Raw genomic sequence first — 19,152 nt, 5'->3', positions numbered from 1 at the left:
TTATTAACGATTATTAATCTTCCATTTAACATCAGTCAGCTGCTGAATTATTTTACTTATCTTGGGAGTAACACCTCACAGCACCTTCAATATTGTATAGTGTAACTGTAATATCAAAATTATTCTTTTTTACTTTGTGTTAAATGTAGTGTTTCACTGTTAAAAGAAAGTTGCCAAGCTCAGCAGCCGGACTCTTGTTGGAAGCATTGTTGGTGACGAGAACCAGGGCGTGTTTCTCTGTTCCCCACTCGTCTGCCATTGCTTTGAGAAACTCACACATATTTGCGCTTGTGTGGCTATCATCCTTAGCTCTCGTCTGAAGTACGTAGGACATTAGCTTCCATTAACTGCTGACATAATGAGCTGTAACGGTCACGTATGAGACTGTAGCTCTGGATGTCCAGGCATCACACGTTATTGCTACCCTGTGAGCAGAGTTGAGGGACTCTTGCACGGAAAGTTTTGTCTCCTTGTAAAGATTTGGAATCGATTTAAGTGTGAAAAAGCTCCAGGATGGAATAACATATCTTGGCTCCAGACTGTGGAACATGTAGCGGAAGCCAGTAAGAGGAGGACTCCAGTTTGTATTACTATTTAAAAACAAACAAAAAAAAAAAAAACATATATATATATATGTACAAATATATATATATATATATATATATATATATATATATATTTTTAATCGATTTTTGGAAATTTAATAATCGAATCATAATCGTCAATATTATAATCGCGATTAATCAATAATCGATTTTTTTCACCACCCCTACTTTTTACATATTCCATTAATCTTGATTACTTTCTTGACTAATCAACGAGCTGTTCTGTCTGTAAAAATGTCAGAAAAAGGAGCAAAATGTGGATGAGCCTCTAGATGTCGTCCTCAGTACTTTTTGCAAAATGTGTCTCCTTTAAAAAGCTGGAATAACTCAATCAGATTGATCAGCTCTCAAAGTAGTTGTACACTTAACAATTAATGAATTAATAATTGCAACTTTGTGTATATCTCATATTTCTGCAGCAGTGTCTCATTAGATTGTGTCTTCAGGAGACACTGAATCAGACAGAAGCGAATGTTGACTGATGGATTAATGGATGAAGTCACGTATGATTTGTGACAACAACATCCCAGTGTGGTCGCTTAAATTCAGAGGACGTCGTCACTAGAAATAAGTGTGTAAATCTTCACAGCAAAGAGACGAGTGATGTGCTCAGTGTAACACGTGAATCTCTCTCCTGTCTTCCTCCAGCTGTCTGTCTGCTCAGACAGGACACCGGCGGCTGCCAGGAATACACAGAGATGTGGTCCTTTGACAACGATCGAGGGAGATGCACTCGCTTCTGGTACAGCGGCTGCGGTGGCAACAAAAACCGCTTTGTGACGAAGAAGGACTGCGAGAAGACGTGTCTGACACAGACTCAGAGGGGAGGACTCGCTGTCATGGGACGTGAACGCATCGAATGAAGTAGAAGCACCGCTGTGGTCCGAAGGTGAAGCAGGAAAAATCATCAAAAACATTCATCTTCAAAGAAAAACAAACACAGTGACCTCACTGAGACGTGAAGACAAGAGAAGCTTTTAAAATGCTGATCAAAACACATCCGGGTCAGTTTCAACCGATCCAGAACTCAGCAGCTGACTAACATCTGCTTGACGAGGTGATTCATGTTTTTTTTCCTTGAACATGTATGTTTTGTTTCTGAGCTTTATTTTAATGAATTATTTGGAGATTGGATGATTTTTTTTTTTTGCTCTCACAAACTTTCTGCTGGGCGTTTGATTCACAACACGGACTCTGAGGTCCTTCAGGATATTTTTTGTTTCTGGCAGATGAGGTGCTATTTTTGTTTCCTTCTTTTTTAGAGAAGCCAGACGAATACTGTCATTTTGATCTGGCACCATTTTTTTTAACAACAAACTATAATTTTCTTTTCTGCACTACTTTGTGATTAAAAGTTATATTTCACCTAACAACTAAACTCATTCCTGTCCATCAGTACCATAATGCAGATTATCTGTCCATATCTACAGCGTCTATAAACACAAAACAACCCTCGAGCAACAAAACTCTAAAAACTCTTTCAGAAAGACGAACACCACAAATCTTTTCAATATATTCAAGGAAACTTCCAGCTGGTTTCACCTCTGCTGATCATGACATTTTAATTCCCAGCTCATAAATCCTGTTAAAATACAGCAATGCACAATAGAATTAAATTTCTGTGTAGCCAAAGTGATCAACAGCTGGCAGCAGAAGTTTCTTTCTGCCACCAGATGGTGTCAATTCATCATCGTCAGATCTGAGGTCAGTCAGCTGCAGGAGTCTGTCTGCAGCACTGGGACAGATGATAGAACATTATAATAATGATGCACTTATCTCATTTTATTCTACTTTTACTTCATCACATTCAAGAGGCAAATATTATAATCCTTACGTTTTAAAATCAGTTTCAAAACCCAGGTTAAAAGTTACTGTGCAGATTTTACATATACAATACGTATATACGATACATAGGATTCATCTATAGAGTAACCTGTGAAGCATTAAATGTGTTATTATTAGTAACTTACCCAACATTTAATGTAATAGAAATATCTCCACTTCATCCAGCTGTTGTACTCAAACGCTGCTCATGTGTCAGTGCATCAGGGATAATATTCAAATGATAAAAAGTACTAAAAGTAGTGGAGAATTAGTTTGTTCACTAGGACGGATTTAAAGATCTGCAGACAATAAAGACACCAAATTACACTCAAAACTTTAAACTGTGGATCTACATTAATACTGTTAATTGAATGTGGGTTTTTTTCATGTTTTACTCAGCGAACGCAAACTTACTGAAATACTGAATAATGAATAAAAACCATGTGAAGAGAACCTGTATAATTGGCTGTTTTTGACTATTTTTGATTATACCATTATTTTTCACCATATAAACTATTTACCTTGCCTTGTTTGGTGTCATTATTTTTAGCACAACCTCACATGTGTGACTGTACAGTTATTTTTTAATTTTGACATATTAACACAATGGACCTAAAATCACAAATAACATAAAATCAGAGCAGGAAAAATTTAGATTTCTTTTACTGTGAAAACCACAAAAATGTTTAATGAACCAATTGCATTAGTTATAATGCAAATATAAATTGTCGTTTGCTAAATTTGTGCACAAGTTTTTGAAATTTACAAAATTATATGTAACTATTTACATTGAAATGCAGGCAATGCCTCAGGCTCCTCAGCTGAATTAAGAGCTGCACTGCCTGCTCCACATTCAGCCGTCTCCTCCTTCTTTTGACTCACAACACAAAAAAATGACTACAGTACACACCAAACACACTACACTGAACACCATATAACACACTAACTATACACTCCAAAAACATGTCACAAATCTCTCAACTCTCAAAACTCGCCATCTCTGTCGCTGTCTGTATCACTGCCTACGTCCCTCACATAACTTCCTGTTCCTCAACAACCAAACTTGCTGCTTGGACACTTTTCGCGACAAAAGCCTGTTTTTACCGTTTCTTCCTGCACGAGACACAAAGCAAATGTGATGGCAATGTTCGCGAAAAAGCGTGGCGGACATTATTTACTCTAAGTCCGGTTTTGGACGTGCGGGTGCGTCCGGTCCGTCAACTTGGGGGTTGGGCCGTGTGGGTGGACTAGCGGCTAGCAGCTAGCTACACACGAACATCCACGGATTCCGAATCCACTTTGTTGTCCCCGTAGATCCGGATCTCCTCAGACCGGAACAGACTCGGTCTGGACTCATAATTTCCTTAATCCAAAACAGTCAGTTTAGATGCACAGAATGGGACCGAACCGCTGGCAAAATCCCGGTCCAGCTCGCCCTGCTGCAGGTATAGATCTGCTTGTAAGGTGTGTCGTGGGCTTGAGCTCTGCAGTGATTGGCTGTGGTGGCTACGGTTGACAATGCTAGCGGAATTGGTAAAGCATTTATTAAATAATTTATTAACGGTATCATTGCAGTCCAAACAAATCTGACGTCGCACACCCTTGATCCACGCAGCAGCCATGTTGTAAGTCTCAGGTCAGTCTGATCCTGATCTGCAGAGATATTTGAGGCACACACACACACACAAACACTAACAGACAGCCAGAGATTCCTTGCTTTTATAGAGAGATGAAGATTGGTGCGTTGGGTGTTTTCTACAGACCAGGGAATCAAACTGGTATTATTTAGCTGGTTAAATTAGCGCGTGTGGCTAATTTATGCCACAGGCTCGAAGTGTGTAGAAGGTGACAGCGCCTGTGTTGTTGTGTTTCAGTGTGTTGTGTACTGAAATCATTTAGTCACTGGCGCCGATGACCAGGGTCAACACCAGGTGGTTAGCTTCTGTAGCTAGGAAGCTAGCTGCTAACAATCCGTTGTGCACGGGAGAGGTAGAGTAGCGCAAAGGCAGCCAGTAGTAACCAATCAGCGGCAGGGTGGGGGCGGGTCTTAGCGAGAATATTAGCGCTGGCGTAAATTATGGTGCGTTCCATTGAGAGACGTAATTTCAGTAAAACACGGACGCTCGCTACAAACGGGTTTTTGAGTGGCAATTTTCCGAACTTCTCAAGCAGCTACAGCGACTAATTTAACAGTTAAATAGAAGACAGAAGAAGTCGGCTCCTAACGTACACTTTTAATTACTTCTATTGAGCGCAAATTAACTGAATGCAAGTGAAACTGGCAACTACAAAGTTGTAATTACTGCGCGTTTTAAAACACAAACACTAAAAGTGATGAAGAGGTTAAAACTAATTGTTCCATGTGTGCTGTCACGTCACGTGTGATTGTGTCGGTGAAATCGGGCTTCGCGGATCTTGCCCGAGTTTTCGACTTGGATGACAGTTCCAGTGCACTTTTTTTGTCCGAGTGCACTGGAACGCACCATGAGCTACTGCGGCCTGACAAGCTAGCTCGACGTTTTAACGGCCGGAAGTGAACGAGCGGGAGCTGCTGCGGAGGTGAAGGGTTCATCTGTAGAGGTAAACTGTGTCAGGTGGGTACTGTAAGGTCAACAGATATACGGAAATCAAGAAATCAGTAAATGTTGTAAAAGTATTTGCTCATCAGATTTTCATCCCGGCAGTGTTTGGAGGACTGAGGAGCCATCAGCTAACGGAAAATAACGGTTTGTTTTTTTCAACATGCTAGGTCCTTCATGCTAGTGGAAACTGCTCGGAGGGCGCATGCGTCAATCAAGTCCTTCAGTCTGGAACTCGTCTCACAGGTAAAGTGCTGATACAACTCTGACTGTTTTACACTAATGATAAAAACAAACAAAAGTCAAACATGTCATTTTCAAGTCAAGATAGTCGCAGTTTGTCGTAATTAAAGTTAAATGTCATGTAGTTTTGAGTTAAAGTGCTCCGTGACCTACATCATCTATCACAACACACATCACCAACTCCAACATGGCTGTCAACTCCACATAGAAGTGTTCTCCATCGGAGCCCATGAGCTCAGTTGGTAGAGCGTCGTCCCCTGTCCTCTGCAGTGTCCCCCCCCCATCCTGTTCACTGTTGGTGACAGATTCATATCAACTGTTGGGAGCCTATTGATTCTCTGTTTTAATTATTTGGAAAATGGTATATGGTAATGGTATAAAATAATGATGACTATTTTCTTTTCACAATTTCTTTATTGATTTTAAGCACAGTCAGATATGCAGTTTAACAAATGAAAGTACATATTTTTATACAATATAAAGAAGAAACAAACACTTGATGTGCTTATTAATCAGTGAGTCCTCAGAAACTACTCTGATGATTCTTGACCTTTTTTGGATGCATGAGTAGCCATAACAAGCTGATAAACTCCACTGAAGACTCGAAGGAAAGTGATGCCAGATGCAAACATGGCTCACATTCAAACCAAGGATGTTATCTGACATCTCGACACAGCGCTGGAGGCGGAGCTCCATTCATTCCATTCTAGCCTATAGGGAAAAGTCTTTCTGGACGCCAGAGTGTCATGTGATGATGTAATTACACAGTTTGAGCAGTGTGAAATCTTCCCTTAAAGCTTTCTGCCTGTCCGAGGGGATAAGGTCTGGATGGTGACCGCGCAACGAGACACCGTCACTAACGAGACACCGTCACTAACGAGACTGTTGGCTGTGTAGTCTTTATGATAAGGTTTTTTCACAGTCTGATATTTCATTAGTTTTACGACAAACTGAGACTTCTCATGTTGTAAATGTTTCTTTTAAATTTACGTTATGTGTGTGAATTCTGAAACAATTTAAACTGGATCAATAAATGATTTGTCTGTCTTCATTCACCACCATACAGTATTTTCCGAAATAAGGTGCCATGATGAAAACGCTAAAGGGTGTGACGTCTAGGACTAAGCCAGTCCACCTGCAGACCTGAGGACTCCAGCTCCGTGAGCCAATGAGGGGCCAAAGGGTTCCCAGGAGGGAGGTACGTCACTCAGTGCGTTTACATGACACTCAAGAAAACCGAATTACTGTGTTAGTCCGACTGTGATCTCATCTTTAAGATGCATGTATACACCTTAGTCTGACTGAAATCGGACCGGATCAGATTTCTCATAGTCAGATTAAAACACCCAGATTATTTGATTGATAGTCACATTACTCCTGCATGTATACGTTCCAGCGGATCGGATCGGATTTTGCGTTCTGCGCAGGCGCGAGATTTTTTCCCCGGGGCCGTGAGCCGGAAGTAGACGGACGGCGGCGGCGTCTTTCCTCCGAAATCACCGTAAGAAAGAGAGAAAGAGCGCCATTGTGCATCTAGTTTGTGTAATTATCATGTACACCGTATATGAAGTGTACAAAGATGTAGCTTCGTCTCGCTCTTCGTACGCCGTCTTTCTGGAATGTCGAGGCAGTTTGTTGTTGCTGGTGACGTAAAGAGGTCAGCCGGAGGTGTTTCTGTTACCACTAGTTGAAATGGGTACAGCGCCACCTAGCGTACCGGGTATGACATGCTGACAGGACAATAATCCGACTTTCTCACCGGCATGTATACTCGGACAGTTGCAGTCGTCTGATTGAGTAGCAGAGTCGAACTATGGCTGTAATCTGACTAAACTGTGCATGTAAACGCACTGAGTGTCATTAGCTGGCTTGCTGACCCTACTGACTGACAATAATTTTAAGTCCATGAAAACTCTTTAAACACGACTTCTGTGGTGATCCTGTTGAATTCAGAATCCTTTCTATCTCGTGGGGGACAGAGAGACGAGGGAGGAGGCTGTTTTATAGACGGCGCTGTCTGAGTGCAGCTGATGGTGCCAACAAGCTCCCAGAGCTGGCAGGAGCTGGACATTTTTATCATACCATGTGGATGTAACTGTTTAAAGAGAGACACTGCACTGATACTAACTCAAGCTTCAGCTGCTATAAAATTCACTTTACATCAGCCAACAATAAAAAGATTAAACTAAGCCGTGGTGATTCAGAGGAAGTGTTACTGAAGCCAGTAAAGTTACAAGTCTTCAGGTGTGGGCTGCACGATTCCATCCGAGATGCAGAACAGCAATCATTCTCTTCAGAATCACATGATTCTTGTCCAGGTGGTGGTTCTGGTCTGTCACGCTCAAACCAAACAGCACCAGTCTTTATTTGCTGTGACCACAGACGTTGCTGGCAGAAGGACAGAAAGCATCAAGAACACACAGGAGACAAACTAAACAGCTGCAGACTGAGTGAGACTGATCCGGCCCGATCCTGTTGGACAGTTTGGATTTGTTCTGATAGCGACATCAGGCTCGGGTTGTTTTGGTTCATTAAACTTTACGATTAATGTGACAGATCATATTATGGCTCTATGTGGTGTAGACATCACACTCTGTAGGTTCAGTGCACATCTGGGAAATGATCCAGCTTCTTATCTTTGTGCATTTTTGTGATTTTTTTGCTCGAGTCTGACCAGCCTGTTGAGAATTTCATGCAGACTCTGGATTTGAACCCTCGTGCAACGCATTTTCTTGTAGATGATTTTCTCAGTGTTAAAATGTAAGTCTAATCTGTCTGCGTCTGGTGGCTTTCATTGTTCATTGGTTCTGTGTTGATAAACCCAGTGAGATGAGATTCACACGATGATGTAATGGTTTGAAAGCGGTCGCCTCATAAAAAGATCATGCTTTGTTTAGTCTCGTTCTCTAACTCTCATAGGATCCTCGAAAAGAAGGAAGAGTCATGACTTCAGTGCATCTCACTTTGTCATCAGACTGTGGTGCCAGCTGTGTGACGTCCATGGTAGATGATGGAGAAATACACATAAACAAACATATCTGTCATATGATTTCTGAAGTAGAAACACTTCCAGACAATGAAGGAACACACAGGGTAGAGCAGGTTAACAACACGTTGTTCATCCCTCGATTTTGTCCGTTAAAGGCTCCTGCTTGCAGTTTAATTGCCGTCTCGTCAGCGATGTTTAACCTGCACCGTTTGGTCACGATATTATCAATCAGTCAATCAATCTTTAATTATATAGCACCTCATAGCAAATTGGAATGCATCCAAAGTGCTTTACAAGTGATGACACTACATAAAAGGCAGACTGAATAGATGGATTTTAGTTTGCGTTGAAAAGTATTAATATTAACCCTGATAATATAACCCTGGGCCAAAAAGTCAGAAGCTGACCTGCTCTCTGAAGTGTTCTTTCATTGTCTGGAGCCGTTTCTTCATCAGAAGTCATACGATGTAGAAAGTGTTGGGTTTTCTTGTGTTTCTCCATCATCTACCATAGACTTCAACAGTCTGGCACCAAAGCGAGATGCAGTGAAGTCACAACCTTTCCTTCTTTTTGAGGTTCCTCGACTCTCTCCTGGGAGTTACAGCGACAGACGACCTCATTAAACGTACCGTTACTTTTAGGAAACTTGTTGATTTCTCCGGTTGTAGAGACATGTAGAGGTCTAGTTGTTCCTCAGAGTTTTTCAGTGCTGTAGTCTTGTAGTCTGGCTGTAGTCTGTACAGTCTAAAGAAGAGCTCCAGACTCTGATGAGAAGCAGCCAGTTGTGCCGACAGCTGGATGATCCTCTCCTGACTCAGTCACGTGTCACGCCTCTGAGTGTTTCCTGCTGTATATACACACAGCTGAGAGCCCGGCCCGGTCCACCTCCATGACTGAGGAGGACTCAGAGCTGCTGTGGGCCTGCAGGGTGTTCAGGGAGAGCTGGCACACATTAAAGTGTCCCACAATAACACTTTTACAGTATCTGAACATGTGGAAATGATTATGTTTGTTTTTCAGCCAGATACTTAAAAATGAGACAATTATGTTTTACTGTGCACATGCAGTCGTTTAAGTTAGTCAAAGCATCATATTCACATGACGTCATACTGTAAGCTTATTATACCCGACATGTTTCATAACCGGATCAGTGGTTGACCTTTTAACCCTGGTGTGATGAGTCATGGCACTCGGCCAGCAGGCGTCCGAGCTGTTGACCCTTCGTGGTGTTTTGATTTAAGGTGTGAAATGGTTTTATGAGAAAATCTCAGGAGACTTTGAAGAGCTATAAAATATCTCTCCTGCTGTTAATGAGCAAAGTGTGCAGCTTTAAGCAGGACACAGGGAGGGACAGTGGATAATAATAATATTCTACTTCATTACGTTAGCCTCAGCTCAGCTGTTATTTTCAGAGTAATAAATGGGTTTTACACGATGGCCACTTAACCACAGGCCTGAGGAGAAGCAGAGATAAAATCAGTGTTTTAGTATGTTAGTTTCTGTGTTGTTTCACTAATGAGAGTTAATATATCACAGAGCACCAGAACTGTTACTGTTCAGTGGTCATTATACAAGTATTAATGTAACAGTGAGAAAAATATGGCAAGAATTTAAGTTTTAAAACATTCAGAAAAATAAACTGCTGCTCTCAAACTCACAGCTTTGAGATATTACAAGTTCAGTCTTTAACTGCTTTGGGTGTTGAGATTAATTCTAACCTCAAAGAAGAATATGTCATCCTAGTGGCGGTCATTTTCTTTTAATTGTTTCTGCCCATCCTGACAAATGAGAGTGAGCCAGTCTTTAACATGCAGGACAGCGTGGAGCCGGTGGAGACTTTCAGGGTTTCCCCTACATGTAATTGACTGTGGCGCACCGCCACGGCAAAATAAAAGCCGCCACACCTTCAAAATTCAGGCCTAAATAAATCCAGTGTTAGAGAAAGGAAATATTTTACCGTTGTCTTCCACCGCAGTCTTTGACTTTAACTAGCATGTTGGATATTTCGCTTGATAATCAGCTAGAGGATTAAAATGGTCACTTAGAGCGGAGTCCTGCACAACTTACATTCTGCACCCGAGCCGACCCCGTATGAATTGATACCGACGCCCGAAGGAATATTGGACGGACGCAATTTTTAAAAGTGAAAGTAAGACAGCGTAGAGGGAATGAGTTCTGGGAGGGCGCAAGCATGCATGAATGAGCTCATATGAAATATAAATGCTTATCATTTGTGTCGCTAACAATGACTGATGATAAGTGACGCCTTGAAAATGGCAATCGTGAAACCCGACCCGCCTCTCCAGGCGTCCGCATGTCCTGCATCTGTGTCCGACACAGTACGTTATGTTTCACCCGTGCAGGACTCTGACTTAGATAACCCCCCCCCGCGCCACAGCCTCAGAGAATACTGGGGGAAACGCTGACTTTGGATGTCAGGATGTCTTGGACCATCAACAGTTGGCTGCTGTGTGTTTCTCCTGTGAGTCCAGGATGATTCAGGATGACTAGATTCTCTGTAACATCCTCACAGGGAGTTACAGGGAAGAATATGTTGATGACTGTGGCAGAAGTAACTCTTACATCTGATAACTGGACAAAGGAGGACGAGGTTGTGATGAATTCCTGTTGTACACTAGATGTTGATAAATTGTCTCCTCAGATGAATTCAACATGTAAATAAACAAGAAATCCAGGAATATCTGTGTTCTACCCTAAAATGTTTAAATCCTGCTCAAGAAAGAATCCACACGCTGCTGGAATTGGATTAGTTCTGTGAACAGATGACTTCATTTAAGATCTCAGGTTAATGTTCATTCTTTCTAGCTGACAATTTTGGTGCACAAATTGATTATTTGTCATCTCAAATTAATAGAAAGAGAACGAGAAGCCGCACACAATACTTAGAGATGCTGGAAAATAACACAACGCTGTTCAACAACCGAGACGTTGTTTTAGTTCCTCCACCAGTAATCTGAATAAACACAGACGATCCTGTGATCACGCATGTGCAGGTTAAGTGGAAATTTGCTTCACAGGTGATGAACATAACTCATAGCATAACATAACTAATAGTCTTCATGTATTTAACCTTTTGTATGGATGTGAAAATCTGTCTTCACTGTTGTCAGACCACCAGACACACTGATGGGAGACAAAAACATATGTTCACATATTTTGTTCAGACTCTTCCTCAGAATTTAGTCAGCTCTCCCTCCCTCTGTCCTCAGTCGCCCCCACACCAGAAATCAACCACAATGTCGTTTCTTGTTGGCCGAAGTAAATGTATTCCATCTCTCTCTCTCTCTCTCTCACACGCACAGTTTCCAGCTCAAACATCTGCTTCATAGTGTCGTTAATTGGCACAACAAATGTCAGCAGTGTAGACTTGACCAAACCACAGATGCAAAATAATATTTCTCCATGTTGAATTTTCAGTTTTATGTTGTGACAGAGCTCAGCTTATGTTCTGGTTCGGTTTAGGAAACATTGTGTTCTGGCTCTGAATACCTGATTCTGTTACCACAAACACAGAATTAAAGTAACTGTGAGGAGGTTCTTCAGAAGCAGTACAAATGTCAACGATTCTCAGGAATACAAACATTTTTGACAACCTCAGTGAAACACTTGAACCTGAAACATCTTCTCTCTACTGACCTCCAGTGGTTTCACTTCTCAGCTTCATGCAGTGATGTCCAGGTGTTCTCCAGCAGCCTGTGACATCACTGCTGTGTGTGGTTAAAGGAACATTTACCCAAAAACTAAAACTCAGTTATCATCTCCTCCCTAGTCGGAGTTAGTCCACCAAACATTTCTGGAGCTTCACAGTAAAACAGCATTGCAGCACCAAAAAAACCATGCAGAACATCGAATGGCTCCACACGCTGGTCCAGGGTCTTTATTTACACCCTCATTTAAGCTGAAATCTTCACTGTAGGGGCTCAAAGTTTTAGCATGCACCACATCTGAAGTGGGTGCACAAGATACCAAAGACTTTAAATCTGGTCTGAGATCAGTTAGTGATGTGTTCTCTCCTGCAGACTGAGATCACAGCAGACGAGCTGATGGAGACTTCTGATGTTTAAATCAAGTCTCAGCTGCTTCAGTTGTTCAGCAGAATGCTGCAACTCTGTTTTGCTGTGAAGCTCCAGAACTGTTCTGTGGAACTACAATAATTCACTGACTTTATATCATCAGCAGATTGAATTATATTAAATTATATATTTAATATTTAATTATATTAAATCTGCACAGGTGAAGACATTAAAGACCGTGTAAAGCAGAAATAAATTTGTGTTATGAGTTTGTCACACCACAGAAACATGTGTCATTGACCACTGAGCCAAATTTGAAAGATTAAAAAAAATGCCAAGTACATAAAATTAGGTCTCAAAATCATGGAAAAACAAGCACTTCTCTCTGCTGTGAAACGCTGGGGGCGTGTCAGTTAGAGGCGCTGGAGCCACGCCCACGCTCACTTCTTTCAGTGAGGAGTAATCTAACGCAGTAATATTTCCAAACCACTTATCAGATTAAAGTTACTTATTCAAGTCACTGTGCGTTACTATTATTTTTGTCATTTTCCTCAGCAAAAATATATATTTTTGCTTTCTTCTCGTGTCTCGGGGAGATACGTCACGTGCGCGAGAAGTCACGTTTTCAGCACGAGGACACTCACTCACGTGTAAAACCACGCAGCGGCACAAACAACATGGAGGGAGGAGAGAGATGTGGCTTTTGTAGCTGGAAATACAGTCATTGTTTTGAGTTATTAAAAAAAAAAAAACCCGGCCGAGGATATTGACGGGAAATAGCGGCCCGGCTCGCGGTCCCGGTCGGGTCAGGGTCGGGCTCGGGCAGAGAATCTAAACTCTACTTACACTCTCTGGCGGGCACGTAATGCAGGATGAGAGACCTGTTGTCGGCGGGACGGTCGCAGGCGGGCACATAATGCCGGCGGTGGAGATGAGAGCGTGCGTTGTCGGCGGGACGGGAGGATGCAAGCCGGGGACAGAGAGGGTCGGTTCTGCCCCAGTGACCAGCGTCAACGGACTCTGCAGATATCCAGACTTTACCTGGTGACAGTTGCTGTAACTATCGGGGGTAAAGTGGACACTGCAGAGACGGTGATGGTGGTGATTTTGCACAGTAGCTCCTCTAGACAAAATCGATCCACTGTTTCCTTACGTTGTCCTCCTTAGGAAACGTAAATAAGCTAACAGCGCCGTCACCCTGCACACTGTGGCATCCAGGAAAGATGCACGAGCGATGTGGAGGAGACATGACTGGTTAGCTGGTTAGCTAGCTGCAAACTATTGTAAGAGATGCTATCCAAGACTCAAGAGCGAGCGGAAAAACCACCAAAGCTAATGCGCTGAATGTATTTATACCACTTCCGCAGCAGGGCCGGGTTTATGCAAATCATGGCCGCGTTACGTAACGTGGCCATGATTTCTGACCCGCCCATTAAATCCTGAACACAGAAATTTTGAAACACAGTTTGTGAGCCTAGCTCCAAAATAATAATGGTAATGGTTGAATGGCTTTTTACATGTTTTAAGGAAATACATTTATGACCTTTGTAATGTGTTTAGAAGAAAATGTCTGAATTTGCTTTACACGGACTTTAAACTGTCGCTGTGCTGAATGAATTCATGAAGACGCAGCAGGCAGTACAGAGCTGAGTGGGAGTTCTGAGAGTTTACAGTCTGAGATGTTATCTGAAGCAGGAACTTTTTCTTCACCCTTGGAGACAAAACCAAGTCTGATACAGCAAGACCAGTTTCCTGTGTGGGGAAATTCACAGCCAGCTGATAGAATTAGATGTACTGATGAAAGCTAAATGCAGCCAGATAATCGAGGCGTTGGAAACTTTTCAGCAGCAGCGTGGCTCTTTGGTTGGTATGGACTGTTTGTTTTCCACCGTTCTGATTTAGACTAAAATATGTCAACAGCTCTGTGATGAGCTGCAGAAGCTTTGAGTTTTCATCTAGGTCAACATCTTAATGTGTCCACTGACTGCAGAACTAATTCATTCACATCAGCCTTAAAGGAGAACTTCGGTCGATTTAAACATGCAGCTTCATTGCTCAAGCTACCCTTGACTTGCCAGTACCGAAGACGCGAACAAATTTGGTCCAACCATTACAGAGCTCCGTGAACGGAGATGTAGCATTGAACGCTAACAGCATGGGGTCAGAACTTTACACTGTGTTTTAAGCGTCTTAACATGCTCCACATCTCACACCAAAAGTTATGCAACATCAGCAGACACCTTAGCACACAGCACTGTAGCGTGTATGATTCAAACTGAATAAAAAAGTAGTTAAAACAGTGTGTTTGTGCAAGGAGCTACTTACCTGTTTGTTGACATCCGTGTGTTCCGGTAGCTAGACCAAACTAGTCAATCCGTCGAGCGTGCACTTAACAGGCTAAACAGGCTATTGTAAGGCTCATGGCTCATGACAGGCTGTAACATGGACATGTACATTATGAACATAAACACGAAAATGCTGGATTACGTTTCCGTCTCCGCCAGTGAGGGAGTAAGTGCACGCTCGACGGATTGACTAGTTTGGTCTAGCTACCGGAACACACGGATGTCAACAAACAGGTAAGTAGCTGCTTGCACAAACACACTGTTTTAACTACTTTTTTATTCAGTTTGAGTCATACACGCTACAGTGCTGTGTGCTAAGGTGTCTGCTGATGTTGCATAACATTTGGTGTGAGATGTGGAGCATGTTAAGACGCTTAAAACACAGTGTAAAGTTCTGACCCCATGCTGTTAGCGTTCAATGCTACATCTCCGTTCACGGAGCTCTGTAATGGTTGGACCAAATTTGTTCGCGTCTTCGGTACTGGCAAGTCAAGGGTAGCTTGAGCAATGAAGCTGCATGTTTAAATCGACCGAAGTTCTCCTTTAAATAGCTAATGTTTGCCAAAAATGTGAAATTGATTAATTGTATAATCACTAAACCTTAACATATTAGCATTTTTAGCATGCTGGTGATATTCATTGCACATCACTGCACTTCCTTAGGACAGGGTTTACAAGAAGAAATTATTTGATTCAAGGATAATTAGTTGCAAACTATTGGTGGGTACAACTTCTTCTGGCCACCTTTTGAATTCATATTTAAAACAAATGTGGGCAGCATAGCACCAGAGTAACTGCTAACCGGAGCTGCCGTTGGCTTGTTAGCACCGTTGGCTAGTTTGTTCATAATCTATGTGACGAGCGAACACTGTTCAGTTCGTTCGTTGATTGGTCGGTTGGTTGGTTGGTTGGTTGCTTAGCTTGTTGGTTATTTGGGCGCTGTGGCTCATGAGTACAGTTAGTGTCTTGTTATCGGAAGGTCGCTGGTTTGATTCCCCCGGTCTGCATGTGAGAGTGTTTTTGGGCAAGATGCTGAACCCCAAACTGCCCCGATGTGCTGGTCAGCACCTAGCATGGCAGCCACCACCATCAGTGTGTGAATGTATGAATTATTGTAAGTCGCTTGGACAAAAGCATCTACTAAATGACCTAAATGTAAATGTTATACTCTGTGAAGCATGTCAGTCCATCAAGTGATTCAGTATTCAGTACAACAGATGTTTGTTTCTGGCCCTGTCAAAGGAAAACATTTGGGCCCCCCATGATGAAGCTCTGGTTCTGTTGAAAGACTGAAATAACCTCTTAAACATGGTATTTCTTTATGAGGTTATTCATAAAATCATTTACCGTCACCAAGCTGCAGTTCTGTGGTACTGGCACACATGTAAAGACTATATTTCCTCCACCTCTGCAGCTCGGTGTGCAGACCAGTGGGAGGAGTGGACGGCTGGGAGGTGTCTCCTGCAGAAACAAGCCTGCACCTCCCTACAAGGCCGGAGGACTCGTGAGTTGAATGTGCAGAAGGCGCGGACGCAGAGCAGCAGATCTGTAAGTGACTCTTTACTCATCTGCATGAATGGAAAACAGACTGCAGTGAAGCTTTGAACAGTTTGTAATGGAGCAGAGAGTGAAATGCATGAAGCTGTGCAGCTTTGTGTTTGTTACCTGACTCACCTTCAGATCTGCAGTTTGTTTTAAAGGCTGATATTCATCAAGGTGGTTCCAATTCAAAGCTGCTGGGGGGGATGGGCTTTGTTTAAAAAACCTTAATCACCTTTAAATCCACCTTAAAATAAACTGAGGTTCTTTATTAGTTCAGTCTGAAGTTATCAGTGCAAGAAAAGATTCAATTTAGGATCAAATTCATTCAAAGTCACTTCTAAATGCACAATTTCACTTTTTCCCTTTTATAATCAATTTCTTCAGGTTGAAAAATGTGTGAAAGTTAATGTTGGTATGCATTTATTAGTTTAATTTGTCCAGGCTGTTAGTGCAGCTTTAGTAATTATGTCGTCAGTTGTAACATATTTCAAACACATTCATGCACATTTTAAGATCTTCTATGTTTTACATGTGAAATCTTGTGTTGGAAGCCGACAGATTAAAAGTACTTGAGTTAAAGTATGAAGTAGGAACAGAAATCCTCAGTAAAGTATTCAAATACGTAATTAATTAAGTAAAAAAAGATTTTCTTCAACAAAAGGTATAACAGCGTAAATTTATTAATTTATAAGAAGTTTTTCACATTCTAGTGATGTTAAACTTTTATAACTTCTTTTGAAGTGTTGCTGGCATCACTGAGACGTAACTGTGTCAGCGGGGCTGTTGGAGATATTTAGTAGCTCTCCTTTCAGTTTTTATGTCTATCATCATAATAAAAGTCTGTAGAATGGTTTCTGTCAGTTCACTGGAGCTGTAGACGTTACCTGCTGTCTTTAAATGACTAAATGTAGAAACTGTTGGCCAGAATGTTCTCAGGAACCGTCTGATGCTACTGGAGCTAAAGGATCAGTCTGCTGTTTTTGCTGAATCCATTCCCATGTACATCGACAGCAAATGATTCTTTTCAGTATCGGTTAATCAAAGGTTAACTGTTTTTATACAGAAAATGTCAAAAACTGTGAAAAATGGGCCTCACAACTTCCCAGAAGTCAAGGTGAATTTTTCATGTATTCTGTCACAAATAGACGGGTAAAAGCATCAGATCCTCTCGTTTGAGAAGCAGGAAGCACATTATAGTCATTTATGTTTAATCAAGAAACAACAACACGTTTGATGTCTCCCACCCTTTTGATCTGCAAGCTCCCTGTTTTTAAATGTCTCCTCTGTCTTCAGTGCACAGTAGGATTCTTTCACATCAGACTTTAGTACTCGACCGTGAATGTAAAACACATGCAGACTCGTTGAACAGTGCTGCTCTGAGCTGCGACTCCTCTCCATTCTGTTTTGTGTTGCATGATAAATGCTGCTGAGAAATATTTCTAGGAGTGAAATCAGAGCCAGACTGTACGGAAGTTAATTCATGACAAAATGTTTCGTAAAAACAATTTCAAGCTGTAATCTGAAGTCTGAATGTTCGTGTTTGAGAGCTCACAGGGACGATTCACGAGTTTACACCTGTAAAGAGTTGATGAACACGTCAGCACTTCTCTCATATACATTTTCCATATACACGCTGTGTGATGTGTTTCTGATCATCGTCACGCACCTTTAAGTTCTCCTGGTCATTTAAAATTTCATGGAAGTTCCCCGTTGTTTCGACATCACTGTAGAAAGAAGAAGCATCAGAAAGAGATTAATTTTCCACTTTTTTCGTCTCGTTTCTCACTAAGAATTTTGTGAAATGTAAAAGATTTTATACTCACATGCACTGCCTGTACAAAATTATGTTCTTAAATGCAAAATGTCAGAACAGTACATGTGCGTATTTATGAATTTATCACATGTGGAATCAAAGTTAACGATCCATTTACAAAAATATGTATTTTCTTTGTCTGAAAATGAGATTAGAGATTAGTGAACTTTCATCTTTTAATTAGTTTGAGAGTTTCTTCTGTTCTCTACATTAAAGCTTCTTCCTGTCGGTTATTTTAGTTGTATTTGTAAAACATTTTGAACAATGGTCATCACAGTTTCCAGAGTGACGTCTTCAAAGTGAATCTTTTGATCCAAAACTTTGGTTCATTTTCTGTCAGAAATGACAAAGAAAAGCATCAAATCCTCAAATTTAAGGAACTGGGACCAGAAAATGTTTGAAACAATTATTTGATCGTCAAAACTGTTGTGAACGATTTTCATTTTACGTCTAACTGAATCTGGAACCATGCATGAAGTCTGTTGCAGATTCAATTACATTCAAAATGTTGCTCCATGTTTTGTCATGAATGAACTTCCATACTCGAGGCGCTCTGTTCAGTGCAACTGACAGATCTGCTCCACCCTTCAGGACTTCAGAGACTGAATTCACTGTCGACCCCCAGACCTCCACTCAAACCCTCCTCCATATGCAGCTCATCTGTTTCTTATTCAGCTTCCACAGAAAGGCATTACACTGTTCATTACATGATCCTCTGTAGGGACTGTAAAAGTGTCTGAAGTGAATTCATTTATTAATTCACCAGAATCATTGAGTCAGCATCAGTGGGAGGTCCAGGTCCATGCAGTCAGTGAACATGATGATGAGTTCAGTTTTAACTGTAAAAATGGGTTTTTAGGTTATTAGTCAGTTTATTGTAATCTTTTGTTTCTTGTGCAGCGTTCCTCTTTTTATTGCATCCAACAAGTAGGTTATGATTTCACCTGTGGCCGCTGGTTGGTTGGTTGGTTGTGTTGTTGGTTGGGCTGGGACGACACGCGATGTGGTCGACGTAATCAACAACATAAGCCATCGACATGAATAATTTGCGTCGACACGTTGTCCCAAACACCCGAGGGGGTAGGCGAATATCCCGAAGTGGAAGGACCTGCGGAGGCTGAGAATATCATCCCTTCGTAGCCCCATTGAACGCCCAATCATTAACATAACATAACATG

General features: G+C 41.6%; 2 protein-coding genes across 7 annotated transcripts in view; both read left to right on the top strand.

Annotated features, from left to right (window-relative positions):
- Window positions 1–2,888, top strand: part of LOC115567331 (collagen alpha-6(VI) chain-like) — a 60,927-nt gene extending 58,039 nt beyond the window's left edge. For all 4 annotated transcript variants that reach the window (XM_030393791.1, XM_030393793.1, XM_030393790.1 and 1 more), the window contains exon 41: window positions 1,254–2,888. In XM_030393791.1, the coding sequence (XP_030249651.1) occupies window positions 1,254–1,468 (215 nt within the window). In that variant the 3' untranslated portion in view covers window positions 1,469–2,888. The remainder of the gene's footprint in view (window positions 1–1,253) is intronic.
- A 2,029-nt stretch (window positions 2,889–4,917) lies between these two features.
- Window positions 4,918–19,152, top strand: part of col6a4a (collagen, type VI, alpha 4a) — a 69,496-nt gene continuing 55,261 nt past the window's right edge. For 2 of the 3 annotated variants that reach the window (XM_030395247.1, XM_030395246.1), the window contains exons 1-4: window positions 4,920–5,023; window positions 5,179–5,254; window positions 6,318–6,449; window positions 16,034–16,167. The gene's annotated coding sequence lies outside the window, so the exon portion shown is untranslated. Of the gene's footprint in view, window positions 5,024–5,178; window positions 5,255–6,317; window positions 6,450–16,033; window positions 16,168–19,152 lie in introns of all 3 variants that reach the window. The other variant, XM_030395245.1, reaches the window with a different exon arrangement.

This window comes from Sparus aurata, chromosome 17 (assembly GCF_900880675.1).
Source record: "Sparus aurata chromosome 17, fSpaAur1.1, whole genome shotgun sequence".
NCBI lineage: Eukaryota > Metazoa > Chordata > Actinopteri > Spariformes > Sparidae > Sparus > Sparus aurata.
This window is presented reverse-complemented; position numbering and strand designations above follow the sequence as displayed.